A 23,189-nucleotide genomic window follows, 5' to 3' on the forward strand; every position below is an offset into this window, starting at 1 on the left:
TCTGATGCTCCTTTTATCTACCTTGTTAACAGACAAGTAGAACATATGGAATAAAAATAAATAATAGGGAGAACAAATGTTAAAATAAATTTAGTTTGAAATGCTAGTGATCAATGAAAGGGAGGGGTAAGGTGTATGGTATGTATAATCTTGTTTTTTTCTGTTTTTGTTTTATTTCCTTGTCTGTTGTCTTTTTATTTCTTTTCTGTACTGATGCAAATGTTCTAAGAAATGATGAATATGCAACTAAGTGCTGATATTGTGAATTACTGATTATATATGTAGAACGGAATGATCACCTGGTAATGTTTAGTTTGTTGTTAATTTTTTAATTAATAAATAAATTAAAAAACATATGGCAAGTTATCTGAAGCATAATTTATTCTTATTTATTAATGAATTTTAATCATTTACATTGCATAAGAGACACAAATTAATATGCATTTTAAAATATGCCTTCTGGGTAATCGATTTTTTTCTTTATTAGACATGTGTTTACCGAATGATCAGGCTTAAAATATAAGATCCCATATACTACCCTTTTATTAACAACTTGTATTGGTGTGGAATGTTTTGTTACAATTGATGAGAGCACATTTTTATAACTGTACTATTAACTATGTTCCATGTTTTACCTTGGGTTCACTGTGTATGAGTAAGAGATTTTTATATGTTTCTTTTGGACTGCGATTCCAATTCTACTGCTCACTTAGGTCCCAGGTGAAATCCAAGGGGAAATCTTTCATGTTCCTTTGAAATATCTTGTCAAATCTTTCATTCTGCTCCACAGTCAAGTGACGTTTCCAGTCTCCAACAGTACCTAGTGGGACAAGCAATGAACAGCACCTGGGTGAGGAAGTGGCATAATCAGGGCAACGGTTCCCCCCAAACCACTTTCACATTTCCTCTGAGCCCTGCTAGATATCTGTATTAGTTTACCATGGGGTTTGACACCTCGCCTTTCCTTATTCGGGGTATTGATGAGACAAACTTAAGAATGCTGTAATACAGTAAATGTAATTGTAGTCTATTTCTCTAACTGTTAAATGTTTATTCAAAACCATTCAATCATAACCTTTCTTAAGAAAAACTCTAAAATATACAGAAATTAGAATTTTAAAATATATTTCACTATGTGCCAAGCAATAAACTAAGCAAAATACATACATCATATAATTCTTAATAAAAACCTAGAAGTGTATATTTTTCACACGTTAACTTAAAAAGATGAGGCCCAAAAATTTTTCAAGAAATGAATTAAAAATATATAGGGTTGGGCAGGCCACGGTCGCTCAGCAGGCAGAGTTCCTACCTGCCATGCCGGAGACCCGGGTTTGATTCCCGGTGCCTGCACATGCAAAAAAAAAAAAAAATATATATATATATATATATATATATATATATATATATACACACATATATAGGGTGCCCAGAGCTGCCATTGTTGACATTTTACCTTGTAGAAGTTAAAGTCATCCTTAACCTATTTCTTTAGGAAAACTAATAATTTGGCATTTTCAGGTATGACATTTTCTTTTGTAAACTTAATTATTGGCATACAAAGCAAATAGCAAGCTACTATGGATGTTAGATTTTCTTCATACTTGATCTAGTTGAGTAATGAGAAGTCAGAGTTGCTGATAAATGGAACAAAGTGAAAAAGAACAATTTTTTAAATACCAATATTAGGCTCAATCTTAATAAGATCCTTACATAATTAAGTATAAATCATTGACCATCATCATATGAATAAGTTTGAAAATAAGATATAAAAAATGTGTAAGTATAAATTATGAATTGGTATGGTGTACCTTAAAATTATAAAAAGAAAAAGAAGTTTTTAAGCATAAAGGATATTAGGAGGAAATTATATTCATTCTTAACCACAGCTACTGGAACATAATAGTTGCACACACAAAAAAACTGATTGTGAATGTTGAATAATTGAATGCTTACCAGATTGGGTTAAATGAGGTAACACTCTACTTCTTATAATGAAGAAATATGAATATAGCAATAATCCAGTTCCCTCACCCACATGAAAACAAATATAAAATTTACCTCCTAGAATATTCTAGGAGGAATAAAGGAAAACAAGAATTGGAAGTCTCCTATCCATGTATCGCCATTGCCTTCAGACAAAATTTTGCTAAGAAATGGAAAAGGATGACATTGCCTAGAAGGAAAGAATCTAATATTTATTAGACAGACTAAAGTGTCAGTCTCTGAACTGAAGCAGATACTCTGCAGACCCATTTTTGGTTAGAAGCTAGATTCTCTCTAGGGCCCAAATGGTAGTAAGAATTTGAGAGAACTGTTGGGTACATCTCTAAATCCCATAAATTTTTGCTGGTATAAATCAGTAAGTCTCACCTCTGCGCATGAAATGTCCATCATTGTTTCGTGCCCCAATTTCTTCTCTTAGAATAGTATTATAGTTTGCTTGTGGGTCATCTTTCATGTTCTGAAAGGTGGCCTGTCTGACAACTGTATCCAAGTCCTCTTCACTCAGTTCTTTCCCAAGAAAACTGCAGAGTTTTGCCACAGAACTTTTGAGATCCTGAAAGGAATTGTGGAGATGGAAGTCTATTCCATTTACAAGGAATGTATGAGTTATGGCCTAATACCTTCCTCATGTTTTAAAAAACGAATGGTGCTTGGATTCATTCTAAGTCTAAAATTTGACAAGTATACATTACTTCTTAATCCGTCTTTGAAAATGAGTGCTTTGGTTGTCAGCCTAGTTAGAGCTTCCTATTGTTTACTTTTATAAGATCAACTCAGTTACATTCATTCATTCAACCAACATCTTGGGAATAAATTCCATGTTTCAGAGACTATGGTAGGTGATGGGGAAGTTAAAGCAAACAATACATTACTATTACAATTATTACAATTATTACAATTTAATGACAAAAAGAGTAAAGCAAATAAGTCCAAAAAAGTCCAAGAGCGTCTCAAGCTTGGCCTACTAAAACAATTGCCACTTTCCACTATTAACGTAGTGTCTGTACTGAAACCAGAACAACGTAAGCAAAATTAAAATTTGATGTCATTCCCTATTAAAAACCAATTTGTAGCTTCTCATTACTCTTTGGACAAAAGCCCACCTTTTTATCACTGCCAGCAGGGCTTGTGTGGTCACTTCCTGCCACCTTTCCAGGCTTCTCATGTTCCCCTCCCCCATGCTTCCTAGTTTCTACCATTCCCTCACCTGCTTCTAGTTCTGAGGAAATGCACAGAACAGTCTTTTGCTCACTTCTTACCTGGCCAGCTGCTTCTCCTCCTTCAAATCTCAGCTCCATGCTATCTCCTTAATGAAAATTTCTGACTGCACATAAGGTCTCATGCCCACATACCATTCCTCTAGCTGTGTAATGCTTGTGATTAACGTGTCTTCCCCACTGTGCCTGATGGAAAGACAGTGTCTTTTTTGGATTACAGTTGCATTCCTAGGACACAACACAGCTAGTGTTTTACCCATGGTGGCATTCAATAAATAAAGACTTATTTTACATAATGATTTTACTTATCTTTTCCCCATAAAAGCTCTTGAAATGTTACAGCAATTCTGTAATGACTTTCCCCCTTTTAAAAAAATGTATGAAGCATTTTTCACCCAAAACTAAATAAGTATACCAAGAAAATAATATTTTGAAATTAGTTTCAGGCAAAGATATACTTATCAATTTATTTACAACAACAGCTTCTAGTCAGAGAATATTTTATGGAAAACATTTGACCAGCGCATAACATTTAGATGAACCCAATTATTTTGTTTTAGGATGAACAGGTAGCATCTTCTCTGACTCTTCAGTCTGCTCTATATGTGAAGTTTTTAACTACAGTTTCAGTGCAGGATTGCCATTAGTCCCCCAAAAGTTGAAAAAATGAGGAAAAAATTAAACAGACCACAGAATGTACCTTTCAGAAAATGAGCCTCATACCCTCCTTCTCCACTCAATACCAAGTCTTTTCTTGTTCCTTTTCTGAGCAAAATGAATCTTTCTTATAGTTTATGTACAAAATATTTACTTTCGAATTATTGTTACTTTTCTTTTATATGCTTTCATTATTCATCTGATACATTTTTCGACTTTGAACATTGTTTGAGTATCTTGAATTGATATAGAACATATAATTATCCCATGAAAATGAATGGAAATAAAATAAAAATTAAATTAATGCAGACAATTTTCATTTAATCTTTTTTCTTTAGCTGCAAAGCTTTTAGGAATAATTAAAGCATTACACTAGGGGTAGGTCCATTGACTAAATTCAATAATAAGTAAATACTATAGAATAGGCAATCACAGTACTTTATTTTTCTTTTTTATTTCTTCCCACAGCAAATACACTTACAAACAATCCATAACTAAAGAAACAAATTCTAAGCCTCATCCAAAAGAATGCTTAATGAATCTATATACTTTTTAAAAGCTCCATCTTTGAAGAAAACAGAAGAATTCAAATTTTCAATTTTGAAAGTGGCTTTCTGAATTTCAGTGTTAAAAAGAAGTAATATAATTGTCTTTAAATGGTATTAGGATTAAAATCTTTGATCCCATGGAAGAGAGTCAGTTTGTCCATCCTCGATGCTGTGGATATAATGGTGAATAGGACAGACAAACAGTCTTTCTACTGCCCTTATGGCAACTCATAGTTTAAGGAGCGCTTTCAACGCCTTTTATATCCTGATGTTACTTGAGTATATTTATTCAACTGGACTTCTTCCCTAATCCACACCTATTTGTCTAATTGGCATCTCTAAGTAAACAACCAAATAAATACATGAAGAAATTAACTCTGATGGTCATGAGTATGGTGAAGAAATTAAAGGAGTGTGATGTGGTAGTGCGCCAGGAGGCAGGGCATACCCCAGAAGGCTCAGGAGGGGACTAGAATGGCAAGGGACAGCCAGGTGAATAGCCTGGAGAATTATGATCAGGGCAAAGCACAGCAAGTTCTGAGGGGGAAAGAAGTTGAAGTGTGCAAGCAACTCAAAGAAAATCAGCATATCTGAACTATAACACACAAAGGGCACGATATGAGATACGAAGGAAGTGATAGGCAAGGGACATGCAAAAATCAAGAGGTCCAGACTGGAGAGGGTGTTGGCTTTTACAAAATGGTAGAAATGGGGTGAAAAGGATGTGGTAGTCCTTCTGGAGGGAAAACGGACAGAATGTTACTGTTAGGCTGAATGTGAGGGCTAAGGGAAAAGGAAGAATTGAGAGTTGTTGTTTTTTTTTTTTTTTGGCATGAGTTTCTTGTTCCGAGACTGAGGAGGAGCTACCACTGAGAGCACATCCAGAATAACAGTGGAGAAGGATGTCAGATGGTATTGGACTGACAGAAAGGTCAAGGGCAGGTAACTCCTTAGAGCAGCAGTTCTCAAAGTGGTCCACAGAAACCGGGAGGCCCTGAGACTCTTTTTAGGGAGTACAAGAAGTTAAAACTAATTTCACAATAATACTAAGATATCGTGTGCCTTTACTGCTATATTGACATTAGCTATTTGTTCAAGAACAATGGTGGATGAAACTGCTGTTGCCTTAGAACTGATCAAGGCAGGAGCACCAAACTGTACTAGTGATTCCTGTATTCTTCACCATCACACGTAGAAAAAAGAAAAAAATGCCGGTTTCACCTAAGGATATCTTTGAAGACACATGCAAAACTGTTACCTTTGCCAGGAACAAAAGAGAAAATACTGTATGGTCTCATTTAGAAAATACTTATAAGAAAAACGGGCCTAGATTGTAAGCTCTTATAGCAGTTACATTGAGTTTGGAGCTGTTAATTGTTATATCTAGATTTTGAGAGGCTGTGCTATACATGTATAACCTGGTATTTCCCTGGAACTTGAGGTACCTGTGTGTCACCTAAGGCTCAGAGTAGGAGTTCTGCAGTTCTGAAGGTCAGCATTGCCACATATAATAGCTGTTAGAGGAATTGAAAAAGAAATCAGGCTTCAATTAATGATAAGAATGAAGCCGATCAGGTCAGGACAAAGGTAAATCAGAATGCAGGGATAACGATGACATCCTCTGCATTTTAGAACTTCGTCTACTCTATGAGACCAAAGGAAGAGAAGTTTATTTAGCCCCAAACCTTAATTTTATGTAGCACATAATCGAATTTAACCAGTCTGAGTAGATCATTTAAACAACCCAAACACAGGGAGCCCAGAACGGGAATGAGGGCTTGTAATCCTGTATAGTTTAATGAAATACCCGGAAACATCCCAGGGTATGTTAAGCAGATAATTAAAATGTATCAGCAAAGTCCCTTGAGGAATGGGAGATAAAATCTGGGAGTATTAAGTTTTACCACTAAGGAAACCTCTGATACTTTTCAAGCCTTGGGGTCCTCCAGGTTATTGGGCCAAGCCCTTGATCTTGAGGCTTGCTCTTGTGAAGCTTATTTGTATAGCAGAGAAGCTAAATCTCCCTGTGACTGTGCCTGGAAGTTACTTCCCAAGGACCTTTTTTGTGGCTAGATGTGGCCTCTCTCTAAGCCCAACTCTGCAAGTAAAATCATTACCCTCCCTCTACAAGGGATATGACATCCAGGGGAAAGTGTCCCTGATAATGTGGGACATGATTCCCAGGGAGAGGCCTGGCCCTGGCACTGTGGGGTCAACAACACCTTCCTGACCAAAAGGGGAAAAGAATTGTTACGAGGAAGGTATCAGTGGCCAAGAGAATTCAAATAAAGATGAGAGGCTACTCTGGAGGCTACTCTTAGGCAAGCTTCAACTAAATATTGCTATTTATCACGGTTTGCCAAACCCCAATAAAGCCATTCCTGCCAACCCTAAAGAACACCTAGGGCTTTATCAGAGATTCTACAAAGGTTCCATTCACGATGATCACTTTCTAGAAACCTATAACCTCCAGATGGGTTCCTAAGCCAGATAAGTCCTGAAACCCAGGGGGGTCAGCCTTTCCAGAACATCAGCTAGTTCCACCCCCCTACCCATATTATTGACAGTGCCTTCCAACATGAAAAACTTAGAATGGGCATAGCCCAAATACCCCTAAAGACTGGAAGAAATATATAAGGAGAAGTTGGAGTTATAAAAGAGAATTCAGATTTAACAAATGAGTAGGACTGCTGAATCATTATATTCTTATTTATTTTAATCTCCAGTGTATTGGAGCAACCAGAAGTAAAAACCTAAAATTGTGGAACTGTAACCTATACCAAACTCAGAAATCTGTTCTGTAACTAATTGTTCAGGTGTGCTTTGAAATTTATTGCCTTTTTGCATATATGTTATTTTTCCAATAAAAAACAGAAAAAAAATTATTAACTTTATTAACTCTTGACCCACGGAAAAAAATAATAATTACAATACACGGGGGAGTTACAAAACTCAGACCAAGAAACACAATGCACAATGACAGTTCATAGGAAAGAGAGATCAATTTCCCTTTGCAGTGGCTAGAACAACTTTCAAGTGAAAGAAATGTCCCTGGAGAAGCATGAGAATGCCTTTCTAAGTGTAAAAGTGAGTTCCAAATTACAGAAGCTTGAAATGCCTTCCATTTCATGGGAAATTGGACTCATAAGAAATGGAGCAGGAGATGCAGACTGGAAACTGAGGATAAAGGGCCTTGCAGAGTGTGCCGAGTATCTTTGTTTTCATGCTTATAGGGGATAGTCAAAGAATATTGAGTGTGAGGGCATGCTGAAAATAATAGGACCGTAGTTATCAAATTATTTTTACAAATAACTCTTATGTCAATGCCAAGCACATAATCAAGATAGCCAAGATGAAGAGATGAGACAATGTGACCAAAAACCAACAGAAATAAAGACAACAGAAACACAGTAAAAGAAGCAACAGAACTAAGAATTCGCAGAAATAATATAAAAACAATTATGCTACTATGTTCAATGCAAAGCTCCAAAAACATTTTGAAAAGAGCTAGAAACCATACAAAAAAACATAGCAGATTCAAAATGGATCCCAATACATGAATGAAAACTCAATTGAGATAATGAGAACCGAAGGAAAAATTCATAACGATGCAACATGGAAAAACAAAACAGAGGTGAGTGTCCTCTAACAACCATTACTGCTTATAAGATAGCTGTAAGACTTTTCAATGTCTCTAAAGTTCTCCACTTAGGATGGTTCTTCAGTGTATAAACATTTCCCAATTCTATCACCTATCACTGCCCATAATCTGATTATGTCCCACAAAATAATAAACTCTTCCAGTAAGATAAAGAATTCCTTTCTTATTTTCCACCTTAGTAGTTCAGTCTCCAAAATCTATTCTAGGAAGGAATACAGCTATATAAAATTTCTCCCTGAAAACTTCAGCCAATTATGATATATCAAGGAAAAGATCATAGCCAGAAAAAGATTGCATTTCTCAGTATAATGCAAATGTAAAAAATCATCATGGTGATGAATATACAACCATGTATTGATATTGTGAGCCACTGATTGTATACTATGTATGGAATGTATGTGTGTGAAGATTTGTTAAAAGAAATTTATATTTTTAATTTCTTACTGTATTTTGCTTTCCCCAATGATGTGGCAGTAAGCAGCATCTCATTTCTCATCAGGTAAATAAAAATATAGGGATTAAAGATTTTAAATTTTTAAATAAAACACATCAGAAAACTCATTAAAATATGTGATTAAAATATTATTATAAAGTGAACACCCAAGACTTTGACATGCAAATCAAGAAATTAAAACGTCAGCATTCCAGAAACCCCCAAACAATGCCCTTTCTTGTTCATAAAACTTTTCCTCCCCTCAAAGATAAACACTGTCTTTGCATTTTATGATAATTAATCTTGTGCTTTTATTTTTAATTTTAACAACTTACTACTAAGCCCTCAACGGCATAATTTAGTTCTGAGTTAATACATTATATAAATGGAAAACCCAGTGTTTATTTTTGCTTCTAGATATTTTAATAAAAAATATGACTGAGAGGTTCACCATCGTTTTCACATATATTGGTAATTTGTTTTATTTTAATGCCATGTGGTATTCCAATGTACGAATGTACCAAGTTAACTCACCACTTCTATCACAACTGAGAAAGAAGACTTTTCAAGTTTTAAGCCATTATATACACTGCTAGTGTAAGCATTCTTGTACACACCCCCTGATGCATGTGTGCCTACATTTTATAGGTCTACCTACATATGAATTGCTGTTTTTTTTGGATGGGTGTATCTTTGAATTGATAAAAGTAGCACTTCAGAGTGGCATCATTGAAATTAAATGACAACATTCTACTACATTTAAGATAAATAAAAAACATTGGAAAAAATCAGCAGATTCCCTTCCCCCAAGTAATATTGCTGGACACATGGGACAAGACAGTATAAATAGGCTCTGCTTGGTCCTATGGTCCTGGGGATATTTTTACCTACAAGTCAGTGAGAAATATGCATAATCTTCTGTGATACTGTTTGTGTGCTTGGGTTTTTCTGGTAGAATAACCATTGGAGAACCAGATATACAACAGTATCAGGCATAATTGCCATGAAATCTTGAAGTTAAGTAGCAGACAAGGGCAGTGTGGAGGGGATGCTCTGAGGGCAAGTTGCCATCTTCCCATTTCACTCAGAATAAACCCTGTGCTCAGGATCCTGTTAGCCTGGCTTCTAGGATGGGATGATAAGTACCTGCTGACTCCCTTCTCAGGAGTGCCTGGAGGTACTCCACAGCTGATGGTGGATGGCCAGCATATTCCCTCCAGCTTTGACCCAAACATATGTTACCATTTACTGAAGACATTTCAAGGCAACCAGCTCAGCCGGCTGTTATATCTGTTCCTGGTGGGGAGGGAGCAGCATCCCTCCACTATGGCACAAGCCCAAGGGGTGCATAAATCATCTATCTCCCTGGATTGAGTAGTGCTGTCCTTGGAGGACCAATACCCACTAGTGAAGACAAACTTGTCTGTCTCTTCTTGTGTGAGTAAATGTCTTACTACCCATTGCCTGTGGAGTTAGGCTTTGGCTGCTGACCCCAACACCTGCAAACCATGGAGTGGGCTGGGGCACTGGGACTGCTCTTCTTCCTGACAGGTTTTGTTAAGCTCTTTGCCAACCTTCATTCAGTGAGATCCCCTCCCCTGGAGGTGGTAATGGTGCCTCTTTCCTGTATCTGTTTGGCACAGTGAGCACAGAGCCTACAGTTTTACAAGAAGATCCTCAAATTTATTGGAACAGTGACAGATGCCTAATTGCTACAGACCTGGGGTCATTAGAAAGAGTTTTAAAAGCAGAAAAACTTGAGTTGAGACCAAGAATCTATCTTCTTTGAAGAGATTTAAACAATCTCTCTTCTTGATGTATTGTAAAAAAAAATCTTTGAATGGCAGGAGAAAAATTAGGTCAAAATAATGAAACTGTGGGATATTTGGTAGAAGAAGAAAATTGATATTAATGATGGAAAATACAGAACCGATAAATGTTGGGACTTTTGTGTAGTTTATTCTGTGGTGTCTGTGTCCAAATTTTCAGTAAATTCTATTGTTCATGAATGCCTCTGTGTGAATACAGAAATTATTATGGAGGAATTAAAATATACAATAGGGGGAGAACAGATTTGCATTTTGAGATGAATCTTTCAGGTTGAAGAATGAGGATTAAATGGACTGAGGTGAGGTTGGAGACAGGTAAACTGATTAGGCAGGTGCTGTAGACATTTAGCAAGAGATAACAGTGACCTGGCTGCAAAGCTAGATATATATGAGGTAACAAAGGCAGGAGAGTTAGAAGAGCATTCCAAGCCAAGGCAACAATATGGAAATTCCCTAGGACAAGAAATTTCTAGAGAAATTCCCCAGTGAAGGGGATAAATGGATCGAGATTGTTTTCCACAAAGGTTTCAGAGGTGGAAGTAGTAATGACTCATTGCTTTGGTGACTAAGTGAAGCTGCTAAGGAGGAGGAGTCATCAAAGATGAAATTTGTTTTCTGACTTGACGTCTTAAATACTGGGCAAACATAGGAAGCGAAGCAGCTTCTTCAGGGAAGAGGATGAATTTTTTATTGAAGTCTCAATATTAAATAAAGGATTAACTAGCAGAAGGCAATTATATGCATGCGTCAAGGATCTGGGCTGATTATGTAGATTTGGAATACACCAGATTATTCCCTCAACTCACTCTCATTGGACTTACTATGTGTCACACTAAACTCTCATTTTTACTTGACTTCTCAGCAGCCTTAGAAATATCATCCATTCCCTGTTTCTCGATACTGTTTTGAGTTCCATGTCTCCATATTGCTCATTCGTTTGCACTTCTCTGATTGCTCCTTTTCTGTTTGTAAGGTAGACCCATCCCTCAATACAAATTTGAGATGCCAAAATCTCTGAGCAGCTTATTCCAATTCTTCAGTACTTCTCACTCTTCGTTCCAACATCGCCTCTATTTTATCCATGTTCATGGTTTCAATTATATACTACTCAGCAATGATGCCCAAATTAATATCTTCAGTCCAGACCTCTTCATTCCTTTAAACCTGTATTTTACACTCATTCCTCACTATGTACATTTAAATACTTCCAAGTCACTTAATGTCCACCTGTCAAAACTAAATTTAGAATTTTTCTCTATGTAAACTTAACCTTCTTCAATGCTCCCTAAACAACTTCATGTAAAGCACCATCTATGCAAATACATCAGTCAAAAATATGGGATGTCTCCTTGCTGCTTTCTTTCTCTTTTTTCCCTAAATATAATTCCTTTCCTTTTTATCTCCTAATTATGTCTTAAAACTTGCATTCTTCAGATCCCAGTAATGCCACTCTAATCCAATGCATGACTGGTTTTCATTGAATTTACACTTCTATCTGCTCTGCCCATATTTATTATCATCACATTTGCACCCACTAAAAGGAATGATATTAAAAAATATTAATTCTATAATATTGCAACCCTTCTATAATTCCTAAAGGGTTCCTTACCACTTTTAGAATTAAAAAAATCACTGCCCTTAAAACAGCCTCTAGACTTTGTACAGTCTGGCTCCTACACACCTCTCTATCTTCATCTTTCACCATTGTGAGGCACTGCCTTCTGATCCACAAAGGAGGAAAATTCCTGCTGTAGGGAATTTCCATATTGTTGCCTTGGCTTGGAATGCTCTTCTATCTCTCCTGTCTTTGTTACCTCATATATATCTAGCTTTGCAGTTCCCATGATACTTCTTCTGGAAAAATGTCTTCCATCACACTTGACTACATCCAATCCCCTTGATACATATAGTGACATCATGCCTGCACTTTTCTTTATAACATTAACAACTGTTTTGAATTAAATAACATGCTTGATGAACACTTGTCTTCCCTGTTGGGTTATGAACTGTATGAATTAGAGGCTTGTTCTCTTTTTCTAATGATGTTGTACCTGTCATGTATTAAGCATTCAATATTTAAAAATACAGGGATGAATAAATGATGTATGTGGAAATCAACTTGTTAATTAGATCACAGAATAGAGACCTTTAAATATATTCTGTATGGTTTACACAATATTTTAAATAGCTTTGATCTGATGCCCAATATTTAAAAATTAAGTGATTTCACAAGAAATCTGTTTCAAATTTCTCTTAAAAATAGGAAGAGCTTGCATCCCAGGGCACAAATTCTCATCTGGTGACAAGGAGCCATGTCTTGGCAGTGGCTTCTCACCCCAGTGCTACACAGGACCTCCTCTTTATTTATGTCTGGCTGCTCTGGACATCTGGGTTTACCTCTATTGCTGCAGGAGGATCCAAGAGAAAAAAATCATAAAAGAAGATTGTGTATCATGAGAGGAGGCCTGGAGGAGAGCCCTGAGCAGGATGGTGATTAAGAAGTGGACAAGAAATTAGAGGACCAGAAAGAAGCCGGAGTAGGAGTGTTTACGTGTGAAGGGGAACAAGACCGGAGAATGTGGTTCACATTAATCGAGAGTAGAAAGGATTTTAAGGAAATAATCACGTTTAAAAATAAACTCATCTTACCTTCTTCATATCTTCATACTTCATGAACAGAATGTTGAAGTCATGTTTGTGCTCATACCATCCTCTGATGTGATCAAACCAACGGCTTCCTACCACTGTGGGAAAAATTAATAAATGATGAGGTACAGATGTTACAGTTATTGTGCAATAACTTTTCCTTTCTTTTCTTTTACAGAAGCCTCAAAAAGGAAAAATTAAGTCTCCAATACTGGACATCCATCCCTTTTTAATGGTTAGTGCCTGGAAAACAATTTCCTGATTTTTATAGGAGTAAGTTACTCTGTATGTAGGAAAGCAGCAATACAGAGATAAGGAAAACATAGATCAGATTTTGAAGATTTCTTTAAGCTAACATCTTTCCTTCTTTTATTTCCTCCACCTGAAAACATGAATCTATTTTTCCTCTTAGTCTCTATTCTAAAATCTCTGCATAGCAATACTACCAACAAAAGGACAGTAACTACTATTGTCCTCTAAATGAGTGAGAACCCCAGGTGCACACTCCACGCGCCTCTTGCACCAACCCACCCTCCTCGGTGGTGAAATGAGAAGTTCCACAGCCACTTTATAAGGTCTACCACAGGCCCATAGCAGGGCACACTACCTACACCCACCATGAAGATTAGCTGTTCTGGAACATATGGAGATATTGACCTAGATCGTCTGAATGACTAGAATTTTATGATTCTTTTATAGTCTGGTGAAAATATTTCTGAAAAAAACAAACAAACAAACAAAAACCAACTTTGCAACCTTGTCAACCCCTAAAGTGGTCCTGGCAAGAGCAGAAAGATCTTTGGGTGGCAGAATAAATTCATGGATAATAACAACCACTCATCTGCATCCCACCCTCTATCTCCCCTCTCCATCTCTTCCAAATGTGTTCAGTACACTTGAGAATTTGGTTAAATGGTAACATTATCTCTTAAATATATTGCTTGTTAAATAAATTCATAGTTACCTTTTCCATCTAGAAATTGTTTCATGAATTGTTCTAAATTGTCTGAAGCTTGTAATCGAACCACCAAATTTGAAAAATGATAATATGAGACCAAAATGTCCTTAGGGTTTCTGTAGATGTAAACAATCTGCAGGGAGAATAAAGGAGTAGTTTTAACAATTTTTGGTTATCCTCCCGGATTTTTTAACACCTGAATAATATTACATTACATGAATGAAACTTATCTACTATCCATGGAATTTAGGTTGTTAACAAGATTTTGCTCTTACAAAGAGCATTGTAATCATAACTTTATTCACATGGCATTTCACATTTCCAATAGCAACTTAGATGAATTTCTAGAAGTGAAATTAATCACTTGTAAAATTGATAAATTTTACAAATTACCTTCCATAGAAAAGAAGCAGTGTTAATTTACCCTCATGAGAATAGTGTGATATTCAGTTTATCCTCAAGATGCCATTGGATATCAGTGAGAAATGGGGAAAGTATTCAACAGATGGTGTTTGGGCAAATGGTCATATACAAGGAAAAAAAGTGAAACCGGATCTCTATTGCACATCATATTTAAGGATTAAGGGTTGATGTACGACAGCAAGACTTTGGCATTTAAAAATATTTTGTATATTTGATTCCCAGTACATACTTATGCAAAAAAAAAAGATATATATGTATATATATATATATATATATATATATATATACATATATAGTATATTTCTGTTCTTGAATCAGGGAAGGATTTCTTAAAGAAGAAAAAATCATTTAAACTAAAAATTGATAAATTCGTCTGCATTAAAATTCAGAATGATATCCACCAAAATATACCATAAAGAAAGTTACAAAAAAGCAGCAAAATGTAGAGAAAAAACACGTGTAACAAATTATATATGTAAAACAAATCAACAATAAAAAGAAAAACAATAGAAAATGAATCAAAAGTCACAGTTCTTTTTCACTGAAGAAGATGTAATTATGACCAATAAGCATATGAAAAAGTGCTTAATCTCATTACTAATTAGGGTAATGCAAACTGAGACCAGTTTAACTATCATTTTATAATGACCAGACTGACAAAAATTAGGAAATCTGTGAAGAAAAAGCCCTGTAGGGTGAGGAACAATAAGCAGTAATATGTTACTGGTTAGAGCATAAACTGGTATGACTGTCTTCTTACAAAAATCATGCTATAAGTTTTAATATTATTGTTTTCTATGGTTTTTTAATTATATTCTTGGATGTGTATCGTAGGAAAGCTCGTGCAGTGCAGCTGTGTACTAGGTACATGTTTAAGAATGTCCACGCAGAATATGTCTTAATAGCAAAATATTCAGTGAAGGAAAGCATAAAAGTGATAAAATTATGGAGCTTGTAAAAGTATACAGCAGTGAAGATAGTATTGAAAATCACAAACAAAGAAAATCTCAGAAAATGGAGAACAAGTGACAATAAAAATATAAAATTAAATAAAATAAGGTCCAATGATTCAAAATGACAACCAATACTTTTTTGCAACGTCCAACAGAACAGGAAGTTTTGTAAACTGAGTGACATAACAGAGTTACTTTGACAGCACAATCTGGTGAGTTTAAAGATTTTGACATAGTACCAATCACAGTAGACTTATACATGCCTAACTTCAGATAAAAGGATAAAAGGAAATGAATAACTTGAGGAACAAAATTAATTTCATATATCTGTGCATTTGTACCCTATGAAGAGTATATACATAACTTTGTTATCTAGTCATGGAACATGTTGGGAAATTGATCATGTTATTGGCCACAAAACTTCTGTATAAATGCCCCAAATTAGAACTCCTGCAACACTGTTATTTAATGATAGTGCCATAATACTAAAATCAGCATTGAAGAAGTTAAAATAAAATTATGTAAACACTTGGAAACAAAAAGTGTTCAAAATAACTTGGACAAATTAGAAAATTAAGACTGAGATTATATATTATTTAGATATTAACAAACTATATCTAAAATAGATTCCAAAGGCTATCCATAATTTAAAATGTTAATATTTCTAAAATAAGTATTGGGAATAGATATATTATTTAACTAGAGGTGATAGGAAAATTAATGCGATGAAAGTATAAGGAAATAATTAAATAAAGGAGAAGATATTAATAAAGTAGAAAACCTTAATTTTATTTTTTTAAAGTAGTTTTTTGGAGGAAAAGATCATAACATAGAAATATCCTGATAATTCTAAAAAGATGTGAAAAGGAGTGAAAAAATTCACATCATTACAAATGAATGAAAAAGAGATAATGATGGAATTAGAGGCAATTTATTAAATCTTGGAAGTACATGTCATATATTTTTCAGTTTTCTAGCTAAAATAGGAAAAATTTACTTTGAAAATAAAATTATAACAATTGCTTAGAGGAGGTAGTCACCAAATAAAATGAGTGGGTATATTTATAATGAATGGACTTTGAAAAATTAAATACACAAAACCAGTTAATGCATATTACTAAACGACTCTAGAATGTGGAAAGATTTAAAAAGCCGTCAAGATTGTCATACGACATAAGAATTACATTGACAATGAGGGAAATAAAGATAGAATAATCCTAAAAATTAGAGCTCTATTTTTTAATAGTATGGATTTTAATAACTCTACATAAAAATTAATAAAACACTTATGGCAGTATGTAAGAATGTTATATGTAAGCAAGTAGGATTTATTCTGGAAATGTAATATTAATCAATTAATTAAAGAAATTCATTTCTTTATACATTAAAGTAGATAAAATATATGACATCTTCAGTTGATAAAAAAGTCGTTTGATGTGATTGTACCTTTTCTGAATAAAACAAGCATAAACAGAAGTGAAACCTCAAGTAAATTAAGAATGGAAAAAATAATTCTCAGCATTATTTACATAAGAATTCAATAGCAAAACAAAACTACAAACAAGCAAAATACTGAAAATTCTCAAGGATGAAGGATGAGAAAAGATTATTATCACTCACTTCTATTATTCAATTTTTTCTCAGATTTTAGGTAGCAAATAGAAAAATAAAGTACAAATATTAAAATGCAAAAAGAAATCAAATTTATTATTATTTTAAGATGATGAAATATATTTGAGAGAATAAAGGGAAAATTAAAAAAACTAATGAAAGAGTTTAAGGGGACCAGATATAATACAGTGACAAAACCAATGCCTTTTTCCTTATAACAGCAGTAATTAAATAGAAAAGACAATAGTGAACAAATCCAAATCATAATTACAATTTAAAAATAAACAAAAATTAGCAATTAACTTAGAATGTGAGTAAGCAGTATATGAAGAACAATGTAAAACATATTTGGAGGATACAAAAGTAGACCTGATTAAAAATAGATTCAGGGGATAACACTGGATGGAATGTTAAAGTATTGCAAGGCTAACAATTTTCTCAGAAGTAACCTTTATGCTTAATCAATTCAAATCAACATCTGAAAGTCATTACAGGAATTAACATACTAGAAAATGAAGTCAATGAGGATTTGACTTATGAGACAGGAAAATGTTTACATGATTGAATGTTTAAAATAGTGAAGAGCTGGTCCTGTTTAGTCCTGCCAGATTTTTGGAATAGAAAGTGAAGAATCAGAAGGAGAGACTGGGATGTTTAGCATATCAACATGTAGTCTTCAAAATAATGGGGAAACCGTGGAATGCTTCAATAAATTATGTCAGGTAAGCTGGCTAACCTTTTGGGCAAATTATATAGTGCAATATTCATACTTCACATCACATATACTATCAGATATAACTTATAATTAAATGTAGAAAATAAAAGTATAAACTAACTAGAAAAACCTAGAAAGTGATTGCATAATCTTTGTAGTGGGGAAAACTTTTCTTAGCAAACCAACAGATCTAGAGGCCAAGAAGGAAAGATTAACAGATTGGTTACATAATATTAAAAGCTTTCAAAGTTTTTAAAGTTAACCATTAATTGGGAAAATATTTGTCCCAAGTAAATACTTCTACAAAACGTTAAATAAGAGACAAACTAAAAAAAAAAACTAAGCAAAGAATATAAAAGTTATCTATAAGCCTAAAGATACACGAAAAATACTCAAATTTGTTAAAATCAAAAGAGATTCAAATTATCCAAGATTTGCCTTCTAGAAAACCTATAGAAGGCAAATATGTAACATCTACCAACATATAAAATATTTGGGCACTTTCTCCTGAAAACTCCACTCTTAGAGAAACGTTTCACCAGAATTACAAAGCGCAAATCCATATAAGATGTTTATTACAATATACATATATACATTTGCTGAAACGTACCTTTCCATCAATAGATGTTAAATTTTGGACAGCTATACATGAAATTCTGTTTAAGAAAAATGGAGTCTCCTGTACTGACATGATAGATTTTTTATTTTTGTTATAGGTTATATAATTAGATTGCAAAATAATATATATGGTGGCCCAATATATGTATATACTTATACTTCCATATATAATTAATGTGAGCATACTTATTGCACTAATATATATATATAAGGGGGTGTCAAGGTAGTTCAGTGGTAGAATTCTCACCTGCCAGGCAGGAGACCAGGTTTGCTTCCCGGTCCATGCACTTCCCAAAAAACAAGCAAACAAAAAACAAACAAAAATTCAACAAATGGTGCTGCAATAAATAACAGGATAATCACATGGAAAAATAGGAAATGTGATGCTACCGAACAGCATACAAAATATATATATAAATATGAATGCCCATGTCATAACGACATAAAAAGCACAACATTTGAAAGACTTCAGAACAGTGGAGCCAAGAACAAGACATGGAGATGAGAGAAAAAATTATTTCTATGACGTACTTTAGCTTTTTTGTTCTTCAGACCTCTCGGTGCTAAATAATATGGGATGTGGGAACTGAAGATGCGAGGTGATGGCATCTTGCTAAAATCCACTTTGCGCATATTGTATTCCAGGAAGGGGGCTCTGTCAAGCGTTTCCACATTCTCAGTTTTGTTACGATGTCCCTCATAATGAATCAAGCTTAATATCTGCTGAGCCCAGATGGTACCTGTCAAGATAAATAACCTTGTTTTCAACTCTGAATTTATTTCTAAAGGTTAATTTCAACAATAATGCCATCCACCTTAAAATCGTTAGGGGATATTTTTTTCCTTTATAACTTTTCTAAGTATGCCCGTTAAATGATCCAGGTTTTTTTGTGGTCTGTTTCTATTTCACATAAGATTAAATCAAGGACTATTAGTTCTTTCTTCACTTTGAAGAGTGATGAGTGTTCTGACTCCATGATAGTGCTGATTCGGGTTAATTCTTCAGATCCTTCTCTGTGCCTTGTACTCCACAGAAGATCCCTTTCTACCATCTTCTGTGACTACCTCTGTTACTCCCTGCTTAGTCTCTCTTCTCAGAAATGTACCTTTTAAAAATATGCCTTCAGCCCAGATGTGTCTTTAAAGCTATATGAAAGTGTGTTCAATTCTCCCCCTCCTCTGCTATTCAACATCAGATTCTTACATTGTGATTTTTTTTAAACAAAATGTCCAGAGATAGCCTCTGACTTCCCATTACACACTGGGGGAAGGGAGGATGAAAAATGGGGGTGTTCTTTCTGATCCTTGGTTTCTTAACCAATCAACCCTGGTAATCAGCTATGAAGGGATTTGGGAAATTCATGTCAATGTTTGAATAGTGCCATTTCCTTTTAAGTGAACCTAGACGCGATTAGATTTGATTTGACTTTACCAAAAAGAGCTGGTTATACCAGGCTTCTATTTTCACATCTATATTAGTTTGTTCAGTTGACAGAATGCAATATACCAGAAACAAAGTGGCTTTTAAAAAGGAGATTTAATAAGTTGCAAGTTTATATTTCTAAGCCTATAAAAATGTCCAAACTAAGGCATCTAGGAAAAGATACCTTAATTCAAGAAATGATGACTTCGGAAGGCAAGTGGCTGGTGTCTGCCTGTCCTTGTTCCTGGTTCCATTGCTACCATTGTTTCTTCTCTAGTTGTCTGTGGGCCTTCACTTCCCTGATCTGGGAAAAAACTCTGGGTTTCATCACTTAACTTAGCGTCTGCCAGGGCTGGAGATTTATTCTCTTCAGTTTCTGGATACTTCTGTGAGTCCTTGCTTAGCACCTAGGCTATTTCTGTCTCAATCCCCACTGTCACATCAGCTCTACTCTGTCAGCTCTGCTCTCTCCAAAATGTGTCCTCTTTTAAAGGATTCCGGTAACCAATAAAGACCCATTTGGAATGAGTGGAGTCACATCTCCATCTAATCAAAAGGTCACACAATGGGCGTGCTACATTTCTGGGGAGATAAGCTAATCAGACGTTTCCACCTTAAAGTATTGAATCAGGATCAAAAGAAATAGCTGCCCCCACAAAATTGGATTAAATCATGGCTTTTCTGGGGTATATCATAGAGTGTAACCAGTACACCATCAGAAATGGCAATATATGCACTGAAAATGGTCTTATCATCTAGAATTTGAGTTTCAAGTAATTGTTTCTGATCCTAAGTGGTTGCTTAAGTAGACTAGGCTGTTGTTGATATCTAAAAACATATAAATATACATTTATCGATTAAAAATCCAGAGTGGAGACTGACAACAGATGGCTCCATTCCTTGAACTTACCAGATTTTGGATATGTGATTATGAAGACATCATCATCTCTAATTTCAAAATTGTCTAGATTTTCTAGTACATCAATATCAATTAAAGTGCGTTCAAAGTTAAAGCCTTTAAAGTTCAATAAAAATTGGTCAGTGTCATCCATAATTGTTCACCTACCAAAAAAAAACAGATGAAATTATTTTCAATATTTAGTAGTTTTTTATAATGACTTACACATATAGAGTACTTCATATGGACTGGGCATCATTTAATGTCTTATAGGTATCAACTCATTTGCCACGGTAAACAACTTACGTGTGTGTGTATGCATGTATGTATGTGTGTATGTTAATCATTTCATGTTCACCGCAACCTAACAAAGTAGGTATTGTTTTTATCACTGTTTTAACAATGGAAAAACTGACATAATAAGAATTTAAATAGCTTTCCTGGAAACCCCACGGGAGACATGTCCTCATGATTCTGAACATGAAGAGGTAGAAACTAATGCAAAGAAAGGTTAAGCAAATTGCTCAAGCTGACACAGCACAGAACCAAGATTCTTTTAATCACTTTATCATGAAGAGTCTCAGTATTTTATAATATAAACAATAAAAATTTTTTTTTCATCATCATTCTTTCATCAATATGCTTGTTTTGGGTGTGTGTGTGTTTGTGCATGTGCCTGAATTTGAACCCATGTCTCCCACATGGAAGGTGAGCATTCTACCACTGAACCATTTGTGCCTCTTATAAATAGACTTTTCATTTCTGATTTTCCCTAGAACATGAATAATCAGCTGCATCTGAAGGAAGCTTCTGAAGCTTTGGGATATGTTCTGCTGTTTCAAATGAGTGTAGAGTATTTTCTACACGAGTAATAACAATTTCTTTCATTTTGTAAATGTTGACTTTTAGTTTTAAGATTTTATATGGTGATTGTTATAATAATTTCCAGTAGAAGATTTTATAATCAGAAATCGAATATAAATCTAAATGAGAAAGGTAAAAAAAAAAAAACTGGAACCTAATAAAGACATATCTGACCAAAATTAGACCCACCAAACACTACTTTATTAGTTCTGCCTGAGATATCTATTCTTCATTGCTAAATATGAGGAGGTCCTAGGAGTTCTGGTGACTTTATTAGATTTAAGAACAACTGCCCTATAATTCAGTTATTTTTTTTTAATTTTTGTGTGCAAGAAGAAAATGACTGGTCAAAAGCTTCAAATATGGCTTAGTCTAAACTGTATCTCAAGAAACACATTTAATTCCTTTAAAAAACCCTAACTCACCTAATCAATAGAGTGAAGTCAGAGATTTCTGTTTTGTAGAGTAAGAGTAGGAACTGACTTGTATTAAAATAATCTGGGTTCCTCATGGTTTTGGGCTGTATAGTAGATAAGCAGAATCAGAATTTCTGGAGAGTGGAACTGGGAAAATCTTCATTATAACAAAAGAGGAAACTCTGCTATTCACACTAAAAAAGTGAAAACCAAAGAGTAATAAAGTACCTTGATTTCAACAGAAATTTTATTTCAACCTCTAGAAGAGAGGTTGTCCTTTATGGAATGTTACTTGACCCCCAAGTAAGAGAAACATGCTACAAGCGTAGAATTTTGCTTTCTTCACTACAGGTTGAATTGAGGTAACATGAACTATGGAGAATTGGGGGTAGAATATCCTGGCTGACAAAATGGTTTCAATAGGAGTAGGAGAGTCATTTTGAAGTTGGCATCACAAATTTTCGAGGAAGCACCTTGGAGAACTCAATTTAGATGGATGGTGAGGGAGAATTTGTACTGTATAACATGGGAAAATGGAGGAGAAGTTCATAAGTAGGAGACAGAGTTAATGAGAAAGACAAAGACTAAAATGTGACTTTCTTACTGACACACTTCCTAGCACTCTAGAGAACTGTGTACAGACACTGCAAAAGACACTATATTCCTTGAGGGGCACAGGAGGAAGAGATTGCATAGAGAGAAAGGATGTCTTGTTATTCTCTTCTACGTTTTCATTGAGTCCTAAAGAAAAGGAGGGGAACAGGAATTCAGGAGATAAAACTAAGTCTATTTGTTACACTGCAGACAGACTGACTTGACAGAGGATCTAGGTCCACCCTGGGAGTACTCACTGTTGAAGATCAGATGACGAAGCAAAATCCACCCCTGACACAATTGTAGGGTTCGAGGGTAGACCTGTTGCTGAGAAATAAATATCTTCTACCAAGGTAGTTTTGGCCAATGGAGAAGTATTCTGGTGAATCAGTGATTGGCTCTGTTGTTTGGCATCTGAGGGCAATTCAAGCTCCTGTGGGTTTGTTGACATTAGGTAAAAAATGTCATGTTACTCCAGGGACATCAGACTCCTAAAAGCTGTTGGAAAAAAAATAAGAGAATGGTGAGTAAACAGTAGTCACATTTACCTAACTTTGGCAATTACGAAAACAACAACAATGTGTATTTTAAAGCTACAATAATATCTATTGGGGCAGTTCTGCCTTGGACATGAGGAAAGATTAATGATAACTTTTCGTCCTCCCTTTGCGAGCTGGAGGTTATACCTAGTCTGCTACCACAGTCTTGGTATACATTA

The 23,189-nt window shown here is 34.9% G+C and overlaps 1 protein-coding gene across 1 annotated transcript; it reads right to left on the minus strand.

Moving 5' to 3' along the window:
• Positions 1-346: 346 nt before the first annotated feature.
• On the minus strand, positions 347-22,852 carry LOC143682893 (amine sulfotransferase-like). The gene is made up of 7 exons (XM_077159298.1): positions 22,729-22,852; positions 20,610-20,761; positions 18,808-19,016; positions 13,963-14,089; positions 13,002-13,096; positions 2,374-2,560; positions 347-820 (listed from the first exon to the last, which is right to left on the minus strand). The coding sequence occupies exons 2-7, from the start codon at positions 20,749-20,751 to the stop codon at positions 699-701; spliced, it is 882 nt and encodes a 293-aa protein (XP_077015413.1). The 5' UTR covers positions 20,752-20,761; positions 22,729-22,852; the 3' UTR covers positions 347-698.
• Positions 22,853-23,189: the final 337 nt, after the last annotated feature.

This window comes from Tamandua tetradactyla, chromosome 5 (assembly GCF_023851605.1).
Source record: "Tamandua tetradactyla isolate mTamTet1 chromosome 5, mTamTet1.pri, whole genome shotgun sequence".
NCBI classification, from domain to species: domain Eukaryota; kingdom Metazoa; phylum Chordata; class Mammalia; order Pilosa; family Myrmecophagidae; genus Tamandua; species Tamandua tetradactyla.

What these genes read in the sequence shown, in the direction of transcription:
- LOC143682893 (XM_077159298.1), bottom strand. Translation starts at nt 20,751, where the DNA reads ATGGATGACACTGACCAATTTTTATTGAACTTTAAAGGCTTTAACTTT. An exon ending in TGAAGAACAAAAAAGCTAAA is followed by an intron (nt 14,090 to 18,807) that starts GTACGTCATAGA and finishes TTCTCCCTGCAG; the next exon opens with ATTGTTTACATCTACAGAAA. An exon ending in TGGACATTTCATGCGCAGAG is followed by an intron (nt 821 to 2,373) that starts GTGAGACTTACT and finishes TTGTCCCACTAG; the next exon opens with GTACTGTTGGAGACTGGAAA.